This window comes from Ricinus communis, chromosome 9 (genome assembly GCF_019578655.1).
Source record: "Ricinus communis isolate WT05 ecotype wild-type chromosome 9, ASM1957865v1, whole genome shotgun sequence".
In the NCBI taxonomy this organism is placed as follows: Eukaryota; Viridiplantae; Streptophyta; class Magnoliopsida; order Malpighiales; family Euphorbiaceae; genus Ricinus; species Ricinus communis.
This window is the reverse complement of record NC_063264.1, coordinates 1,738,860-1,759,732: the sequence shown is the minus strand read 5'-3', so window position 1 is coordinate 1,759,732 and position 20,873 is coordinate 1,738,860. Positions and strand designations below refer to the sequence as shown.

The 20,873-nt window shown below is 35.9% G+C and overlaps 4 protein-coding genes across 6 annotated transcripts; 3 read left to right on the top strand and 1 right to left on the bottom strand.

Annotated features, from left to right (window-relative positions):
* Window positions 1-999: 999 nt before the first annotated feature.
* LOC8278734 (translationally-controlled tumor protein homolog) lies at window positions 1,000-2,747 on the bottom strand. Its single transcript, XM_002516884.4, has 5 exons — window positions 2,563-2,747; window positions 1,908-1,981; window positions 1,671-1,799; window positions 1,416-1,573; window positions 1,000-1,299 (listed from the first exon to the last, which is right to left on the bottom strand). Exons 1-5 carry the CDS (start codon window positions 2,588-2,590, stop codon window positions 1,182-1,184), a joined length of 507 nt encoding a protein of 168 aa, XP_002516930.1. The 5' UTR covers window positions 2,591-2,747; the 3' UTR covers window positions 1,000-1,181.
* LOC8278736 lies at window positions 2,589-10,013 on the top strand. The gene is made up of 9 exons (XM_048379248.1): window positions 2,589-2,597; window positions 3,726-3,781; window positions 6,207-6,298; window positions 6,446-6,499; window positions 7,147-7,304; window positions 7,474-7,511; window positions 8,249-8,274; window positions 8,792-9,062; window positions 9,407-10,013. The coding sequence occupies exons 1-9, from the start codon at window positions 2,589-2,591 to the stop codon at window positions 9,783-9,785; spliced, it is 1,083 nt and encodes a 360-aa protein (XP_048235205.1). The 3' UTR covers window positions 9,786-10,013.
* Window positions 10,014-10,779: 766 nt separating this feature from the next.
* LOC8278737 (condensin-2 complex subunit D3) lies at window positions 10,780-16,883 on the top strand. The gene is made up of 9 exons (XM_002516887.4): window positions 10,780-12,437; window positions 12,621-13,346; window positions 13,955-14,449; window positions 14,796-14,887; window positions 15,009-15,096; window positions 15,209-15,323; window positions 15,412-15,538; window positions 15,625-15,799; window positions 16,032-16,883. The coding sequence occupies exons 1-9, from the start codon at window positions 11,025-11,027 to the stop codon at window positions 16,740-16,742; spliced, it is 3,942 nt and encodes a 1,313-aa protein (XP_002516933.2). The 5' UTR covers window positions 10,780-11,024; the 3' UTR covers window positions 16,743-16,883.
* A 702-nt stretch (window positions 16,884-17,585) lies between these two features.
* LOC8278738 (chaperone protein dnaJ 49) lies at window positions 17,586-20,781 on the top strand. 3 transcript variants are annotated; one of them, XM_048378919.1, is made up of 3 exons: window positions 17,600-17,795; window positions 17,882-19,076; window positions 19,932-20,781. In XM_048378919.1, exon 2 carries the CDS (start codon window positions 17,999-18,001, stop codon window positions 19,067-19,069), a length of 1,071 nt encoding a protein of 356 aa, XP_048234876.1. In that variant the 5' UTR covers window positions 17,600-17,795; window positions 17,882-17,998; the 3' UTR covers window positions 19,070-19,076; window positions 19,932-20,781. The 3 variants fall into 3 exon arrangements, with proteins under 3 accessions (XP_015573410.1, XP_048234876.1, XP_002516934.1); XM_015717924.3 differs by lacking the exon at window positions 19,932-20,781 and adding an exon at window positions 19,367-19,910 and having other exon boundaries at window positions 17,586-19,076; XM_002516888.4 differs by having other exon boundaries at window positions 17,601-19,076.
* The last annotated feature ends 92 nt before the right edge of the window (window positions 20,782-20,873 follow it).

Genomic DNA, 20,873 nt, shown 5'->3' with positions numbered 1-20,873 from the left:
TTGAGACCATTTTTGAACATTTTGTTATTTGCTCTAACTTGTTTTGGACAAACATTACACTTTTGTAAACTGATTAGTTCCTCAAAGCAGATTAGTTCCATGAAGCAATTGAAATAAATTCCTTTTTTGGTCAATGCAATATGTTTTTTGCTTGACATGGTGTATCAATAACTTTATAACTTGAAATTATGGTTTTTAATGATTAATATTTTTCAATGTAATATTTTTTTATCAAAAATTAGCGTCACATTGGATATAATCCTAATTTTTCAATATTTCTCTGCACCGTCTTTTTCAATTTCGTGTTTTAAGGTTTTCAATTTGAGGATTAATTTGAAGGAGGAGAGGTCGAGTAACTTAACGGTTATATTAGGATATGTGGCCACTTATTTACATATGAGGAAGTTTAAAGACAGGCTAACAAAAGGCTAATGGGAGAAAACATAAATTGATTTGGCGTCACAAGACGTGTATAAACTGCCTGTTTTTTGAATATTAAAATCATAATGAAGCCAGAAAAAATATAAGAGTCCAATGTAACAAAACACTAAAATATTAGAGTGAAATCTGCACCTTTTCCCTAACGAATATGATCAACGTGCACCCCAATTTGTTATGAAAAGTGATAAACATATTAAAAAATAATATTTTAAGATCAAATAATTATAACCCATTCAATTATCTAAAATAATAATATATTAATTATTTATCTAAATTAATAAATTATATATCAGTAATTTATAGACAGATATTTTCCAAAGCCACCACCCGTCATACTTCACTCCCTTTATTTCAGTGAAGGAGATTTGACTCGATCCTTTATTTCAGGAAAGATATTTGACTAGATCCTTATACGGGTAGGTATAGTGCTAGTTTAAGAGGTTATTAAAGAGTTCACACTTCCTATTTTAAGGAGTAATTCGAGTTCAAAACTGTTCTAAGAGACCAAAACAGAAAGCAGTCGGTAACAGTATCTGATCAAATGATAATCCACACGTGTGATAAACCCACCATCAAACGATTAAATTATTTGTCAAATAAGATAATAGAAGTGATAGAAAATCATATCACAGTTAATCAACAGGTAAACCAGAATAGGAGGGGAGGCATGAAACAGTACTGAAAAAGAAACTAAAACTACAGCAAGACCTTCCATTTCGAAGCCAGCTATCCTCCCTTTCTTAGCACTTGATCTCCTTCAAACCATGGGCGAAGTACAAAAATGTTGGGTCGGCCGCACCATCCTTGTAGTAAGCAAACACCAGGGATCCATCATCATGCATGCTCTCCCCCACAAAACTGCAAGAAGCAAGCATTTGTGTAAATATGGCTCAGGTTCAAACTATTACATATCTGTGAGACCAAGCTGGAAAATACATATTGAGGCAGATATTTATCAATCTAAAGGTACTTACAATTGGAGGTCACTGAGCTTCGACAGGAGGAACTTGGTTGCTCCCTCAATGTTTTTCTTGAAATGCTCTTGCGTCTCCTGATCCAGCTTGGGTGTCACCAGCTTAATGTATCTCTTAATGAATGTGACAAACTGCTTCTTGTCAAAAGGCGGTTGTTCCTACAAGCATTAAATGCACATACTTGGAAGGTCATAATTCTTTACACAATATATGAGCACTTAAAACTCATGAGAATACAACACAGGACTGACTCACCTGGAGCCTAAATGTGTCAACAATGTCAACAACTTTAACAGCTTGATCGTCAACACCCTCATCTTCTCCTCCACCTTCAGCAGAAGGATTTGCACCGATGTCTACATCAATGGCTCCTTGAACAACCCACTAAAAGAAATACAAAACCAGATACCAAATAACAACTACAAAATCAACTATAACATCCATTAGACTACAATGAACCAAGCAAAAACTAAAAGATTAGCCTAGATTTACCTTCCCTTCAACTTCCCACAGAATGCCGTTCTCAATTTCCTTGTATGGGAACGAGTCCGAGAGAAGCTCATCACCTGAAAATCATTAACATTCATGCGGTCAACATCTTTTAATTCAAAATATTCCTTTATTGTCAAAAAAAATGTTTTACGTACCTATTAATCCAGGGACCACAGAGAAAACAGCATGCAAGACACTAGCTACATAGCAGGTCTATAATAGGTTCACTTATTTATATTGATTTCATCGGATTATGTTATATTAGCTCAGTTAATCGCAAGGTTATGTAATTAAATGAAAATAACACGTATAACCAGTAAAAACTAAGGCTTCAAAAACAGTAAATCACTACAATTAGTTCCAACTTCTACTTCTTTTACAGTTCACACATCTAAAAGCAACAGTTAGTAATCGAATCAAAGAATAAAACATTCAAAATGAACAAAACGCTAACTTCGAGTAAATCAACTGAAGAAGTTCAGATCTTTATCTACACAATATTACCGGATCCAAAAACTTAACATAAAATTTCAAGACTAGAAAGTTGATGATGTAAAATCAAGATCTAATAATACCAATTAAAAAACACTAAGTCCAATCTAACTGTAAAAAGGAAAAGAAATCGACAAAATTAGAGAGGAAATAATCAAATTACCGGTGAGTAAATCCTGATAGACCAACATGACTGCAGTCTCTCTCGAATCCGACCACAAAAATTGAGAGGCAGCAAAAGCAAACAGCAAGAGCAGCAAGAGACGTGAGAGAGCGAGAGGGACTTTGGCTTGCGGTGGACAAAGTTTATTTATACGCGAGGGTTTTGCCCAAGCAACAATTGGTTTCGCAGATCTGCTTAATTACGCAAAGGGCTCCTTTGTTTTTCCATAATACCCAATGAGTCCTTCTCTTCTAGTAGCGCTGTGTTAGGATTTGGGCTGGTGGGGAATTTGTTCCTGTCCTGGACAAGGAATAAATTCCTGTGGTGTTTTCTTTTCTTTTCTTTTCTTTTTTCTTTTTTTCTTTTTTTGTTAAGGAAGAATTTATTATGGTGTCATACATATGTATAACAACAATTTTTCTTTTCTTTTTTAGAGAAATACTACTTAGATATATTATATTTAAAATATAACAAACTTTTGACTTCTACTTATTTTAATGTGTTATTTTTATATTTAAAGTAGTAATAAATTAGTTAATATATTATTTTTTAATTAAATAACAATTTTAATTTTAAATATCAGCATTTAAGTAGTATGCTAACTTATAAGCCACTTTTTAATTAAAGGATAATTCTTAGTCTTAATATTAATTTATAATATTCTTTTATATAAATATATTTAATATATTAATCAATAAATATATTTTTTCATTTTATATGATATGTTTTAAATTGTATTATTATCAATTTATTATCTTAGGTGTTTAATTTAATATTTAAAAATATATTTATTTTATAATTAACATAATAATAATATTTATCCAATAAAAAGATAAATAATTAGTTTTTTAATTATTAACTAAAGTACCAATTAGCTCCAACGACATTATAAATCTTAACCTTTGTCAACCTCTATTTATGAATAACATGAATAGGCATCAGAAATTTTAATTTTGTTTAATACTGAGATTGGGCCCATTACTGAGCTTTTGACACGGTGCGGGTAGCTTTGTGGACCCGGACTGGGTCTTGGAATCGACACCCGAGGCTTCCCCCTTAAGATTAAAAAACTAAAAATGGACCTGTGTGGGCCCAAATGACCTGAACGTTCTAAGCATAAGAATGACCATTTAATTATGGACTTCATCAAAATGGTCACTTAGCTCCGTCTTCTTCTTCGTCTCGGTCCAGCAAAAGTGCTCTCTCTGTCCTCTGTAAGGTACATTTCCATTGTTTAAAGAAAAGTTCGTTGAATTGCATTTCTTTCTTCTTCTTCTTCTTCTTCTTCTTCTTTTTTTCCCTTTTGCTGATAGGTTTGAATTAAATTAATGTTTTAAATTTCTTGAGACCCTGTTTCATCTTGAATCAATTTATGTATGAGAATTGAATTGAGTTCTATTCATGTAGAATCATGCCATTTTTGGCATGATGTTGTTTCGTTAGAAAATAAGTGAATTGTAGTACTATGAGCTTTGCAAACATGAAAATATCACTAAAGTTGCATTATTAGCCTTCGAAACACTTTTTTGTGTGATGAAGAAGTCCTCATGCATCAGTTACCTATGTTTTTGCTCATTATTAATTTCTTTTCTTTGTCGAAGTAGTTGGGGATCAATTTGAAATTGCTATGCTTTTGCTAATCAGCATATGTACTGTGGTGCCTGACATGGAAGACTGGTTTACAGTCTTAATTTTAAAAAGATGGTGATTATTAATGTACGCTTTGTTGACGTCAAGCAAGTGTAATCAACTTTTTCAAATCCCTTTCAAGAGAGCTACAGTTTTTCTCCTTGTTGCCTGTAAGACGTCTATTTGTCAATGATTACCCTTTTCCGATGAACCACTGCACCCCACCCTCTTGGAGCATCTCAACCCAGCAGCCCTTTCTAGTGACTTTGCAGAAAGTGCTCTTGACCGCCTATTTGCAGCTCATTCCAATGGCCTCAAAGCCTTGGATCTCTTTTCAGGTTCTCTATCCATTATTTCCCATTTTTTTCCACCTTCATTTGCTTTTGAAATGACTCTCCATATTCTTGTGCGGATGTGTTTTCTTTGGGGATTGATGGTGGAATTTGGAAAAATACACCCTTCCTTGCTTAAGCTGAGTCAATGAGCGTCATGCTATCTAAAATTGTTAAGTCTCAGTCTTATGAAGATGCTCTTTAAGAATTTAAAAAGAATGAAGACAATTTTCTTTTCTTGGGAAAAAAAGTTGGCATTTGAGAATTCAATTTGCTCCTTCAAGCATTTTGTAATCGAAGAGAGGTGAAAGAGGCACGATCAGTATTTCAGAAGATGCACTATCAGTTTAATCCCAATACTAAGACCATAAATATCTTGCTGTTGGAATTTAAGAAAACAAAGGATGTTACTGTAATGGAATTATTTTCCATGAGATTGTTCGATGAGGCATCAAATCAACCTCTTTAACTTTTAATATTTGGATTGATGCTTATTATAAGAAAGTTATTTATGATGGTTTGAGGAATTTTTGGAAAATTGGAGTAGGCTAATTGCTTGCCTACATTGGAAATATACTTTGATTGATGGCCAGAGTGGCCAGACAGTTATTTGATGAAATTGGCTAGAGAAACCTGCAGCCTGATACTGGGGCTTATAATGCTTTGATCAGCCAACTGGTCAAATGCAGAAATATTAAGTCTACCATGAAGTTGATGGATGAGATGGAAGAGAAGCATAATGAAAATGACAGTGTGACCCATCCTACAGTATTTTTCTTTTGGATTGGTGATCTCTCCTACAAATTTTTTCTAATCTTTATCAGAGGATGACGAGCAGAAGTTTTGTTCTAAACACACAAAATGTGGTTTATGTTGATTAATCCTTCTGTGTGAATTGCCGGCTTGATTTGCGGTTTGGATGTTTGGCAATACATGCTGGAGAAGGGGTTTCATCCTCAGGGTCATGCATTGGATCTGTTAGTAACAGGACTGTGCTCCCAGGGGAGACTGCAAGAAGCAACTTCTGGAAAGAGGAAGGCATACGAGTGAAATAATACACCTGATGTTGGAGTGGTTCTGCAGCAAATGGAATGATAAAATAGTTGGCAATCTGTTTTGCCCCTATCCAAGGGGCGTGCTTTGGCTTATTTTTCCGCCACTGCGACAGAGTAACAATTCTCTTCTTAAAAATTCTTTAGTTCAATGTTGTAACAAACTACTATACTTTGAAATTTCAGTTGCCAATTTTATGATATAGCTAAATCCATTTCCAAATAAGGCCACTAGTGCGAGATTCTGCTTTTTAAATGCAACAGACCGACATGCCAATAGATACTATTGTTTTTTCTTATTTGAAATTAGATAATGAAGATGAAAAATACAAGGAATATTATACATGTTTTTTTATCAGATTTTTATATAAAAAAGAAACAAAACAAGGAGCATTTTACGTATCTTTTGATTGATTGCTAAATGAGTTCCTATTGAAATAGGAAATCCTTCATACATTGAATTAAAAAAAAATATTCTTCTTACCTACTCCGGCTAGTACTTTTTTTATTGGCTAAATCCTGCTAATGAATTCAATCCAACGGTGAAGATGGAAAGCAGTATAGCACAGTTTTTATAGTAAGTACGCGGTAAAATCTAACAAAATCCTGAGAGCTATATATTCCTTTTCAGCATTCAATTACTTTTCATATTTGGAGCTGAAGATGGACAATGCAGAAACAGATATCCCTTCCAGCATAGCCGTGTTTCCTTATATATCTCTAGTAATCATTCTCGTTCTCTCTTGTTTATCTATATATCTGTCATATTCAATTATCAAAACTTAGGGTTCAAAAAACAGAACGTTAACATGCCTGATATTGACCTTGAATCACCTATTCTGTGCTCTGTTTGCTGGGAGGAGGTTTCAGGTACCTGTGATCGTACAGTCGTCGCGCTTCAGTGCTCTCACTTGTTTCATCTTGGTTAGTTTCATTCTATCCTCTTCTCTAGTTTGTTTTTAAAATTTTTGGTTTGCTTATGTTAATAATGGCATCCTGTGTAATGAATGACTGTTTGTATATAATTTGCTATTTATTGAATTTTAGTAGTTTATCTAAGCATGTTTGTTCAAAAGGAATTTTTGTATTGTTTGGATGGTAGAAATCATAAACATAATTATATTTAGTAAATGTGAGATACGTCCTAGCGGAAAATTATAGGATGCAGCTTTTGTATGTACAAAAACGGATAAACCCTAACTGTTGATTACGGTGGGACCCACCACGATAAGCGGTCAGGGTGTATCCATTTTACGTACCACGGTTGCATGTATAAATTTGGATACCATAAAATTAATCCAGGATTCTACAGTTAATGCACCAGTACATATTTATCTTAATTTTACTTCTGTTTCTATTGCACTAAGAGTGGCCGATTATGTCCAAATGGAGCTTTTACCGTATAATGTGATACTAGCTAAATACTGTCTTGACATTAAATCTTACGAAGATTTGAAGAGATCGTTTTAATAACAAATTGAAGTCTCATTGTTCACTGCTATATATTTCTTCCATACTTGACTTAATTTCGTTATTTATTTTGCAATCACTTCCGCTTCACCTTTTTTCAGATTGCATCGGTTCTGCATTCAATGCATCAGATTCTATGCGATGTCCCAACTGTCGACAAGCTGAAAATGGCAGATGGTTCAGTTTTAAGGATGATAATCCTGAAAGTGACACAGATGAGGTCACTGACAATGAGGATTCCCATCCTTCTAGTGAAATGGTAAGATCATCAGTCATTTATATTACTGATTATTCGGTTTAATCAAATTTAACTGTGTATAAAAATAAATTACTATAATTACTATAGTTTTCTAATTTGATTTTATTATCTTCATTATTCAATGTTCGATTGAAATGATCAAATAACTAAATGTTCTTTGTTGGTTCAGGAGCCATTTCATGATCATTTATCTCCTACTGCTAGGCTGTGAGTAAACATAATCTCTTATATCTGAATTCTTTGGTTAGTTTCCATCTTAAATTCTTTTTATCGATTATAGGAATACTCATAATATTGTTGCTTTTTTACTCTGTAAGAACTTCATCACAAAGACAGTAGCGACATAATAAGTAAAAACTCATAATATAGATGACTAAAAGATTGAAGTTTCCTTTTTCCTTTGAGAATGTGTATTAGTTATCATTGCTATCGTTGTTGTCGTTGCATGGACTTTCCACAAAGATCAACTTTATTCATATAAATTAATTATTAAGAACGATCAAGTATCATGTAGTTGATAACTTCCTTTAAAGTAAGATTAAAATATAGAAGCTTAAGAAGTGCTGAGGATGTAGGCCGTTTAGAAATTTACTTCGTTCATAGTATAATTAACTTCATTCTTCAAACGAATCACATTTACACAAAGACCATTTAGAAAGCTAATGAAGTTTGAAAAGCAATTTGTATTTGGGCTAATATGACTGTCAGCAGGGCTCTTGTTAGTTATTTTGGTGGCGTAAGGATTCATTTTGCCAGAAGAACTTTCTTCTCATGTTTGGATAAGCTGGTTCCTTGTTGACAATGAAATATATAAATGCTTTATCCCACCTTGCACCCTTTTCTGTATAAAAATTAAATTACAACTCCACAGATAATTCATCTGCATGGCACTAAGCTCTAATGGCCGGCTTCTTTTTGTCATACTGATGTTTTTAATTTTGCAGGTTCCCGGAGCTGTATTTGCTTAATGGTAAGTCCTAGATGTATTGAACTCCTACCATTTTCTTCCTTCTCGTGATAACAAATTGGATTAGGAACTTGTTGAAGGCTGTGGGTGTAATACAGAACATGATTTTTTTCTAATCTTTTCCCTTGTAATGAACCATTTAATTTAATTTTATCATCTTCGGCATTTTACTCCACTACTTGCTTCTGGCATTTGTAGCCAGCCCTTACGTACCATTCTGATTAATATAACATGGACGCCAGTCAGCCTGCTGAGTTGGAAACTGTAGCCAACTAAGACAATACCTTGGATTAATAGAGATCATGTTATTTTAGACACCTAGAAGTCACAACAATAGCAATTAGCGAATTCTTTTAACATGGCATCCTGCATTGGTTAAAATTGGTTTGGCAAATGAAGTATAATCCATAACTGATAAAAAAAAAAAGCATCGGTTGCAGTTGGGAGAACTTGTGAAGGTTGGGATAATTAAGATCATTAGTTCTGAAGAATACTGACCATCAATCTTTTGCCACTGCAGAGCAAGTTATGAATGAGGAATTAGTAAGATTTAGCGGCAATCCTCATTTTAATCCTTACTTGGTTGGTCCACTTTCTCCTGGTGAGATTGCTGCTTCCCGTGTTCTCCAAGTTCTCCATTACCAGGGGTCCATTGCTCATCAATCTATCATTGACCCTCAGCAAATTTCAGCTCAAGCAGTTCCTTGGTGGGGGTTCTATTGGCCAAGAATTGATCCTGTCAGTATGCTACAACAAGAGTCCATTTCTCGTTGGGCTATTCTTGAATCCATGTGAGTTTTGATGAATTTGAATTAACCTGCAATATAATATTCACAAATCTCCCTGTAGTTTAGTAGTAAATTAAAGAGTTATGATTTCAACTTCGAACCTGAAACTTTAATTAGTGAGAGTCATGTGCTGATATTGGCATTATTTTTGACAACCGCATTCACAAGGTATGATCAATACTACTCATACTCCATTAATTTGGTCGAAACACCCCTGTGATTTTAGAATCAATAGCTTCTCTTCTTCTGGAGTGTTGTATGTTTGGATTTTGAGTTATTATTTCCTAACTTTGTTCTCTTTTCTCTCTCTCTCTTTTTTGTTGTCCTTGTATGGTCAATTTTTATAGGTTTGGCGCTCAAACCTCTTTTCAGCCTTCAATTAATTTAGGTTCTTTTGGCAATATTGGTTTGCCATCTGGAAATTTTACGAGGGTGCAGCCACCTAGCAATTTACCATCACCAGCCGTGAGTGCTATGGCAGCTGGAAGGAGTGTGATGAATGGTTTGCAGGGCCATTTTTCAACAGGGAATCCTGTGACCTTTTCTGAACAGACTCAGAGGCTCAACCATATGTCTACCTTCGCACCCCCACAGAGTGACCCTCAATCACATAACACCACACCTGTGGATCCTTTCATGGCGCAGCGCCAGCAAGCTGCTCATAGTGAATGGGCCAACGGCAGCTATCCCAAAAGACTCGAAAATTGTTGGAGAAGTATTGACTGAAATCTACCTTACATAGGATAGTCTACCTTAAATAAGACAACGTGCATGGTGGACCGCATCTATATTATTTTTCTGGGAAGTGCACGATTTCAAAAACTATAATCAATAGTTGCAGTTGCTGAACTGGTGTATTATTTTGATGCCCATAATTTATGATGGGTTCTTTAAAATTGTGAAAGCATAATTTCCTTGTGTTTATCTAGTTAATGTTATGAATTTATTGAATAATATCTCGTAGTACAGAGGTGGTGATATGATTCTGCTGGCTGAAATTACATGCCTTTTCTTGATCTCACTTGCGTTTATCAACCTGACTCTTGCGTCTCATTGCATCAGGAAGGCGCCATTTTCTTGCAAGTTAATCTTTTCCCTCAGGATTTGTATAAGTCTGTCACACTGGCTTGGGACCCTTTTTTTTTTCCTAGCCGAGTGCTCCAATCATAGCATGTAAGCTCAACCATAATTCATCTGTTGTCTACATAATTGTCAGGAAAAAGCAAATCAGTGGCCCAGTGATCCTTGAGTCGTCTCTAATATAATGAATAACATTCTGAACAATGTCTTTTAATTTTATTTTTTTTAAGCTTTTGCAACACTGTAACTAGATATCTTGTTCTTTCGAAAAGACTCTTTCTAAACCATATCAGAAAAATAAAAAAAAGGAACATTCATTTGGAAAAAGCCACGCTGAAGTGTGATATGGTTTTAATTTCGGGCCTCCATTTGGTTCGGCCCGGGTATGATCTGATTTGGTGTAGACCTGAATACAAAATTTCTTAAGAACTTTTCCGGATATATTGTTTTTACTGTGTAAATATTTTTTTAATTCTTTTTAGAAAATACGATACGGTTGTTTCTTTTATTATTTTTCAGTTTTTTAATAACTTTTTTTTATTATTTCATCAAAAAAATCAGAAAAAAAAAAAACCAAAATCGTATTTAAAAAACAATAAAAACCGTATTTACACAGTAAAAATGAAAAAATAAAAAGAATATGAGTATTTTTATTTTTTCCATTTTTTGATATATATGAGCAGTGGATCAGGCCTGGGAAGGACCTAGGCTTCCGTCGGAGGTGGCTGCGCCCATCCATCGAACAATTTTTATATTCACTCTGAGCGGGAAACTCAAAATTTGAAAAGAGAGGAGACAGAAAACAGATTGAAAGAACACATACGCAGGCTCTCCACCGGTGACCCTCACTTCCTTCCGTCATCTCCACCACCACCTAATCCAAAAATGGAAGAGATCATATCGGCAACAATTTCAGAGCTAGAAGAAACAATCCAAACAAACCCTACACAAAATCTATCACTCTCAACACTCGAAAATCTTCAATCTCTCTTAGACACAAATGACCCCCAAGTACTTGCTCAATTCTTCATCGATCTCTCCTCTAAATCAATTTCCATTGCCTCCCTCCTCTCTCCCTTGACTTCAACAATGGACTCTGGTCCAACACATCTCTCTCTCTTATCTTCAAAATCTTACCTCTCTCTCCTTCTTTCGCCTAATTCCCCTGTTTTTACCCTTTTTACCCCTATGTCCTTTCTCTCTCTTCTTCGCTCCATTCGCCGCTCTCTCAAACCCTCCCCTCTTCCTTCGGGCGGCTCTGGCGGGGCTCCCCAGATTAAGAAAAGAAAGTTAAAGAAGAACAATAACAAGAGAGAAAGTGATACTGAGGGTTTTGATGCGAGATTGTTTTTTTGTGTATTAGAGAAATTAGGTTTGGTTTTGGATTCAATTCATTTAAATAGGTTTCCAGAAAGCTTAAAGTCTCTGATTCATACTGTAGTTGAAATTCCCGTTTTAGCTATTGAAATGGGAGTGGTTAATTTTAATAGATTGGCAGATTTTTGTTCTATTATTTTGCGACAGGTACTAAAATCTGAGCATGGAAAGGAAGGGGAGACTGCGGCGGAGGTGTTAAAGTCGTTGACGCCGCTAATATTAAGTGGTAAATCTCAAGCGAGGAGTTTCGCATTAGGATTTGTTAAGGATTCAGTTATGTGTTCGGATAATGAAAATGAAAGAGTTAAGAAAGCTGTTTTTAACTTGCCTCGTTATTTGATAAAAAAGGCACCTGAGAAAGCGGAGGGTAGAGGGTTGGCTGTTGAGGCGATAATGGAAATTGTTGGATCAATGACTTCAGATGATCAAGTTGGGTTCGTGAAATATGTTGTCAGAATCACACAAGGGAAAACTAATCTTAGGCTTTTAGGTGTGGATTTGATATTGAATTTAATGATGATGTTAAAAGATCCATTTGGAGTGGATCTGGGTTATGAAGTGAAGGATTCTTGGGGGTTTGATTGCTTAGAGGCATTAATTCAGCGTTGTTCGGATTCAAGTGCTGGAATTCGAGCTCGTGCATTGTCAAATTTGGCTCAGTTAGTTGGGTTTTTGTTGAGTAAGGATAAGAACGGTGCTGTATTAAATCTAGTATTGGGTTTTGGAGAGATAAATGAACTTTTGAGGAATAGATGTATGGATGAGAAGGCAAATGCTAGGAGAGCTGCACTGGTTTTGGTTAGCAAGTTGATTGCTCTAATGAATGGAAATTTTGATGGCATTCTGCTTAAGACTATGGGAATGGCTTGTTCAGATCCTCTTATAAGCATACGTAAAGCTGCAATTTCAGCTCTTTCAGAGGTTAGTTCACTGTGTTTCATCTAATGTGCTCCTCTTATTAGCGTTTTGGCTGTCATATTAAGCACATTATTGTTAGAATCACATAATATATGCTCGAGGGTTGCATAATTTTATTTGAGTTTACCATCTTTAGTATTCATAGTATCTGTCTCTTTTGTGTTGGATTTTTATATTAAATTGTAGGCATTAAGAATGTTCCCAGACGAAATTGTGATAACTGAGTGGCTACATTCTGTTCCGAGGTTAATAACTGACAATGAATCTAGCATGCAAGAAGAATGTGAGAATTTGTTCCTTGAACTAGTTCTGGACCGCATTTCTAGAGCAGGATCTCCTGGTACCCTAGACAAGGAATCCACTTCCTTTCGTTCAAATGTGAAAGAGAAAGATATAGAAATCCCTGAAGGAGTATTGATTCTTTTGAAGGAGATTTGCAACGGAGATGTGACTCCTTGGGTGAGAAAAATTTGTGCAAACCTGGGTAAGAAGAAGAAATTGAAGCCCAAATTAGCTACTGCACTACAAAGTATTATAAGGACTTCTGAGTCTCTGTGGTTGAGTCATTCCAAACCAATAGAAAAGTGGACTGCCCCTCCTGGTGCTTGGTTTCTTCTATCAGAGGTATCAGCTTACCTCACAAAAGCAGTTGACTGGGAGTTTCTTCATCATCATTGGCAGCTTCTCGACAAGTTTGGAGGAGAACCTAAACTTAATAATTCTGTTGGAAAAGGAATTATGCATGAAGATGAAGAGGACTCAGAATCAAACTCTGTTGCGTGGGCTGGCGATCGTGTTTTCCTCCTACAAACAATCTCTAATGTCTCAGTGGAGCTACCTGCTGAATCTGCAGCAGATTTAGCTCATAACTTGCTCAAAAGAATCGAAGAGTTCAACATGCACTCTACAGAGGTATTATGTGTGTTAAATTTGTATCTTAAATAGGAGCAATACTTTTTTTGTTATCTTTTGCAGCCCATCACTAATATGGTGTAAAGACAAAAGGCATCTATTATTACATAATTTGCATCGGTCAAACTTAATTGATGTTCATGGCTTTGATCTTAATCGCAGTCATGCTGATAATTAAATTCACTTTGGAATCCAAAATGCACTAGCTTTATATGTTGATTGTGTCTCATATTAACGCCTTTTTGGTCTTGGACTAAATATTAATTGCACGTTTATAATGATGCTGCATAAGGTTTACTTGAACAACTGACTCATGCTTTGATCTAATTGCAGAAAAGTATCCTATTTCCACATTTTTTAGGTTAAACATGTTCTTTGCTCTCATCTGGTTGATTTGAAGAAATGCAAGAACTAGGATCCTATTTGTATTCACGTAATAGTTCAGTTACTTACAGTAGGATTTTGTCAAGTTCTTTTGTTAATATAGGATGAGTGTGATAAGGAAATTGGCCTTCACTGAATAGTAAAACTAGCCACTTGCTGTTGGCATGTAGAGCTTCTTAGAATGATATGTACATTTATTTTATTCAATTGTTTGTCGATAATAGGTTAATGCCCATGTTAAGGCGCTGAAAATATTGTGCAAAAGGAAGGCTTTGGATTCTGGGGAGGCTGATGCACTTGTTATGAAATGGGCAAAGCAAGTCCTCTCTAGAGCCTCTAAAATGTTGGAAAAGTACATTTCGGGGAATGTGGAAGCAAATAATATAAATAGTTTTTTCACACCACCTAGAAGTCAAAAATCAAATGGCAAGAGAGGAGCTGCTATGTGTCGACTGCTCTCAGAAGTAGTAACAGCTGCTTACACCATTGGGTCTCTGGTTATTGTTTGTCCTTCTGTTGATGTCAGCTCTGTTGTTCCTGTACTGCACACCATCATCACATCTGGAAATTCTGATCCGAAATTGAGCAAGTTGCCTGGACCTAGAGTCTCTTTGAAACAAACAGCCCCCTCTTTGTACATTCAAGCATGGTTGACCATGGGGAAGATCTGCTTAGCAGATGGGAAACTTGCGAAGCGCTATATTCCGTTGTTTGTGCAGGTTCGTTTGCTTGAACACATGTCTCTTAGCATTATATCTGGAATGTCTAAGAAACACTTGAGGTAGGCTACTTTTATTGGCCGTTTGCATCCTTGTGTATTTATTCACAGTTCTTGTTGACTGTCGTCCATAATCCTCTCGTAAAAATCTTGCTTTTTACTTCATCAAAAGAAATCAAATTTTTCAAAGTTCTCCATAATTTATAGGATTTCTGAAAAATACAGCTCTTAGAGCATTATTAATTCTTCTCCACTTAATGCAAGTTACAGTCCATACCTCTACCCTGCTTGACCAGTTCATCTTGATGATTTCTTTTAAAAATTGCCTGTGAACCTGTTATTTGCAGGAGCTTGAAAAGAGTGATTGTGCAGCCCTTCGCAACAATCTTGTAGTTACTATGGCTGATTTTTGTGTTCGCTATACAGCTCTAGTTGATTGGTGAGGGCCTGTAAAGTATTGACAAGACCTAACTTTGCATAATATCTTCAATCGTTAACCAAAAAGCTAGATTAAAATAATTTATTTGCCATTCTAATTAATTATTCTTTTAATTTGACAGTTATATATCAAAGATTACCAAGTGTCTCAGAGATCCATGTGAACTTGTGAGAAGGCAGACGTTTATTTTGCTTTCAAGATTGTTGCAGGTTTCAGTTTCATTAATTATATCATTTGTAACTCTTACTTGCATTTCCAATGCAAATAATGCTTATTAGTAAAGAGAGATTTTTTACTTTAAAACCCATTCGGACCTTTCAGATGGACTATGTGAAGTGGAGAGGAGTGCTCTTCCTTCGTTTCCTTTTGTCTCTTGTTGATGAGTCAGCAAAGATAAGGCAGCTTTCTGATTTTCTCTTTGGCAGTATTCTAAAAGGTTGATAGATTTTCACAATCATCAGTTTTACATGATAATTAAAGGTGGTGAAAAGTATGTGGATTTTATGTTGAGAACTTGTTTGCAGTGAAAGCACCTCTTCTAGCTTACAACAGTTTCGTGGAAGCCATTTATGTTCTCAATGACTGCAATGCCCATAATGGACTTGGTGGATCTAAGAATTCACAGACAGAGAACCGGCTCTTTTCCATCAGGTAGGTGCAATTACTATTCTGTTACTGGATGAAAAATCTCATGTGGTTGAGGCAAAGATATTTTATCTGGAGGTTATTCTTTCCAGGGGCAGTGATGAAAATGCAAGGGCTAAACGAATGCACGTCTATGTTTCTTTACTGAAACAAATGGCCCCAGAACACCTCTTGGCAACATTTGCAAAGTTGTGTGCTGAGATTCTTGCAGCTGCATCAGATGGCATGCTCAGCATAGAGGATATTGCGGGACAAGCTGTTCTGCAGGTTATGATTCTCTGCCTATCTGATAAACATGAATTCTTATGCATTTAGGAAAAATGTCGAACTGCAATCATTTGCATTTAATGTGCCTGTCTTGATAAGGAAAACAGCACATCTCATTGAAGGGTGCTGCCATTATTGTCATTTCTTTGTTTTCATTAATTCCCTGGTGAAGATACATCATGTCTTTGTCTCATCCCTTACCTAAAAGTCTTCCTAATAACTGCGGAAGCAGGACGCTTTTCAAATTCTTGCTTGCAAAGAGATCCGGATTTCACCTGGGCGCAGTTCACAGACAGATGCAGGAGAGATAGAGGACGAAGGTGGAGAGAGTGGCGCTTCGGCAGCAGCTGCCAAAGGAAGAGCTGTAACTCAAGCAATTAGGAAGGGCCTCATACAAAATACCATCCCCATCTTTATAGAGCTCAAGCGACTACTTGAGAGCAAGAACAGCCTCCTCATGGGTTCTCTCATGGAATGTCTCAGGATTCTTCTCAAGGATTACAAGAATGAGATTGACGACATATTAGTTGCTGATAAGCAACTACAGAAAGAGCTTATTTATGACATGCAGAAATATGAATCAAACGAGGCCAAAATAACAGCTGCTCAGGCTGTTGCCACTATGCAAAAACCCAGTAGCTTTCTTTCTCCTGGCGTCCCTAAGACTGCAAATAGAACAGCACAAGGCCAGAATAAGTTCCCTGATAACTTGCATAATGATGCAAGAGTTGCTTCAGCAATGGCAGATGCAACAGCTGCAGCCCGAGCCCGGTCTGTGCTTAAAGAAGTGAACAAAGGATCATTGACACCACCACTTAGTGCCATCAGTGTGCCAAAACTCAAGTCAAACCAGGGTGCTAGTGGTGCTCAAAATGATCGGCCATTGGATGTATTGGAATCTTTGAGAAGGAGACAATCTTTCAATTCTGATGATGAAAACTGATGTCCTGTAGATATTATTTCTCCTATACATTATCACATTCTATGCAGGAATAGAAATAAGTGTATTTGACACTGTAATTAATTATGTATATATATATATATATATATATGTCTGTTAATAAGTAACTTTACCCTTCTCTGATCTTCACCTGTTCCACACAAAGTGTTCTTCTGCCTCTCTTTTTCCCTATTACATTCATCGACCTTTCATTTTGAAAACAATTCCATAAAAATTGTAGCAGTTAGCTTCTGTTATCAAAAACTATTAAAGCATAAATTATAAGAGGCTAGAATTTGTTTCTGGAAAATCATATTCCTCTGACCTTTTCATTTTACTTTATTTTTTTTATTGCTGTTTTTTTTTTTCTAATAATTAAGGGTTAAACAACCAAGCTTACGATGAACAAGTCCATGGTTTGCACGTGCCACAAATATCTTGCAGCATAAGTGAACATATTCCTCAACTTAAATTTCATATAGAATTGATATTTTTATCTTAACAATTCATTCTTTATACAAACATCCCAAAATATAATAGCCAACTTATTATTTCCTCTCTTACATTTGGCTCCTTTTAACTTCATTTCCTAGGTCACTGTTTCCATTTAAGTGTTCTAAATTAAAACTTTATGTCCTATAAAAAATTGAAAAATGCATATGATTTGAAATTCGTGTTTAGGTTACTAAAGGATTAAGAAGGTTTTTCTTTTCTTGGTCAAATGATAATTTTAATGCTAAGAATATAGCTCCATTATGGAAGAGTTTATTTTTCCCTAATATTTGTGATAGTAAATTGAGAGAATGATGTAAAAGAATGTAAAAATACACCCCACATTCTTTCTGCACCTGGTGAAATCTTTTCACTTTTTATATTTTCTAAAACATGTCACACCAGACGTGGCAGATTCCCATTTGATAACCTGACCAAACTTGATAGGTAAGAGGCCAGACACAAAACCAACCCAACCGTGTGCTTCCGGTCCTCTTCCTCCCCTAACTGAAACTGATCTCCATATTTCTCTCTGCATAATTTCCATCTGAAATTCCGCATCAGGTAACTCTTAACATCCAATTTATTTTATGCTTGGTTCAGATTCTAGTTTGATCTGTTCATTTCTGACCTGTCAGTTTAACATACAGTGTGTGTGAATTTTGCTTGGGAGATTTAGGTCTTTGAATTCGAGTTAATATTTGTAAAGTGTTGATCGATTTTTTGAAATCGAAGTGGGTATTACCCAATAAACGGAAATAAGTATTATGGATGGTAACAAAGATGAAGCTTTAAGATGTATTAGGATTGCTGAAGAAGCAATTGCATCCAGAAATAAAGAGAGAGCATTGAAATTTATTAGAATTGCTCAACGTTTGAATCATGATTTGTCTGTTAATGATCTTTTAACTGCTTGTGAGAAGCTTGGTTCTTCTGGGTCAAATTCAAATCCACCTTCTCTTGATGAAAAATGTGTTCTTAATGGTGATGCTAAAAATAAGCCTAGTCATGGTAAAATTGATGAGGGTTTAAATGGAGAGAAGAACTATACTGAAGAACATGTGGAATTGATTAGGCAAGTTAAGATAAACAAGGATTATTATTCCATTCTCGGAGTGGAAAAGACTTCTTCTGTTGAGGACATTAGGAGAGCTTATAGAAAATTGTCATTGAAAGTTCACCCTGACAAGAACAAGGCACCGGGATCTGAGGAAGCATTCAAGAAAGTGTGCAAGGCATTTAAGTGTTTGAGTGATGATAACTCGAGGAGGCAGTATGATCAGACTGGTTTAGTTGATGAATTTGAATATAACCAGCAGTATAATGTTAGGCGGACAAGGAGAAGAAGAAATGTGCATGACTTCTATGATGACGATTTTGATCCAAATGAAATATTCAGGTCCTTTTTCGGTCAGACTGACATGTTTAGGGCACATCATGTTTATAGAAGTGGAGCAACTGCTGGTCAGCAGCGAGGAGAGTTTCATGGAGGAGGGCCTAGTCTACTTCTTCTCCTACAGATTTTACCTTTTTTGTTAATTTTCTTGCTTGCTTATCTGCCATTTTCAGAGCCTGATTACTCATTGCATAAGAATTATTCTTATCAAATTCCCAAGACAACCGAGAAACACGGTCTAGAGTTTTTTGTCAAATCAGCTTCTTTTGATGACAATTATCCTATTGGAAGTACTGCACGAGCCAACATTGAGGACAATGTGATCAAGGATTATAGAAATGTGCTTTGGCGTCATTGTCATATAGAACTCCAGAGACGTCATTGGAGCAAGAATATGCCTACTCCTCACTGTGATAAACTACATAATCTTGGGTTAGCATGAAGTTCAGGTGATTGCACTGTTACTTGTGACTTGGAACTATATATAAATTGTTTTTGTTTGTTTCATACTTATTTATAGTGTTATGCACTTGTCTTGTTTGTGGTAGATCATGCTTGTCTTTCTCTGCATTTTGTGCTTGATTAAGGACCCTTCTTCTGGTATTGTTCTCTGGTGAAAATCTTTATTCAATTCTAAAATATATGAAGTCGCTTTTCTGTTTAAAATGCTAAAAAACCATCTCATATGAGGTTTACATATGTTATGCCATTTTCATTGTGTGTGTGTGTGTGATGACAGCTTCCTGGAGACGCGCAGTTTCTTCCATAATGAGTGGTGTGATGACAGCTTGATGTGCATGGAAAATTTCTTTTGTTACTTAAGAACCAAGCTTTGGCATGCATTTGAGGGAGTGTGCTGCCAATGGGAAAAGCATACTTGCAAATGTGCCAGCATTTAGGTGGGCAGGCAGGGTCATCCGTCTGTCTGTTGGCTTCATAGAAGTTTTATCTCCCATTTGGTTACTTGCTATATCATAGCAAGATAACTAAATGAAGCCTTAGGCATCAATTTTGTAGTATTTTCATTTTAGTTGTTACATTTTCTTTGGTAGTTCTCTGAGCTCTCAAACTGTCCTCTATCTACTTCCAAGTCAATCAATTGATTAAGAATCTAGTTTAGATTTGAAGGCTGCATGATATGCCATGTTCATGATCTTTGTGTATGTTATATCCTGTTGGTTGCGGAGCATTTCAGTCTACAGGATTTTTAACCTTTATTTCCATTTGCAAGTCTTTGTTGTATGTTTAGCTTACTAATTTATCCATTTGGTTGATGCTTTATAGTTGTGATTTTGGTTGATTAGGGAGTGTATTCGAGATGGCGAAGTTTTTTCTTTACTTTGAAGCTTGTTGACCAGTCTGACCAGGAGATGGTATACTGTCCACAAGCCAAATGGCCTGGTTAAAGTTCCACACATTTGACTCATCATTTAGCTTCTTCGTCAAGAGGACGTTTGCCGTGAGCCATCTGCAATGTAAGTCCAAGGTTATGGCAACAGGGGCCAACATCTTCAGCCCAGTGCATTTCTGAGTTCTGATATCAATAAATAAGTACGAATTCTGTATGGCTTGCTTCATATATGCCCTGAAAGGGTGGGGATTCAGTGAATGAAAAAGAAAAATTAAAAAATTAGAGAAAGAAAAAAAACAGAAGAAAAAGAAAAAAGGAAACAATGTGTGGTATGAAGTATGAAGTTTTGTTGGTCTGAATGAAAGAGTTACTCCATGTGTTGGAACTTTGTATTAATTGACCCTGAAAGCGATCACTGTGTTCAGGTTTTGTAGTTGATTGGGCAGAGCTCATAGTTGCAAGAATCTGTTACTTGGGTGTTGTGCTTGTTCATGTGGATACTTTGCGTCATTGAACTTGGTACTCGTGAGCAGTGCTTGTTCAGAATTGATTGTTTAGGTTTAAGAGACTGATTTTAAAGTGAAAGGTCAAGTAATCAGGTTGACGATTGGAAATTATGTGGTTGATGATGTCAGTTTTGTTCCCATTTGGTTGATGTCAGTCTGTTGCAGTTTTGCCTCTGCCTGTCAGCAATAACAAACGGTTGTGTTATGCACTAACTGCTACTGAAAGGGCCAATGTCAGCTTCTGTTCTCATTCAGTTTTTCGCTTCCAAATGGGCCAATAAACTGAGTTTATGTGTATACATTGTCATTTTCCATATTCATAAATTCTCGACCTATTATTAATTTAAAAAAATTATTGCAATCTATACTAATAATAAGAAATACCTTTT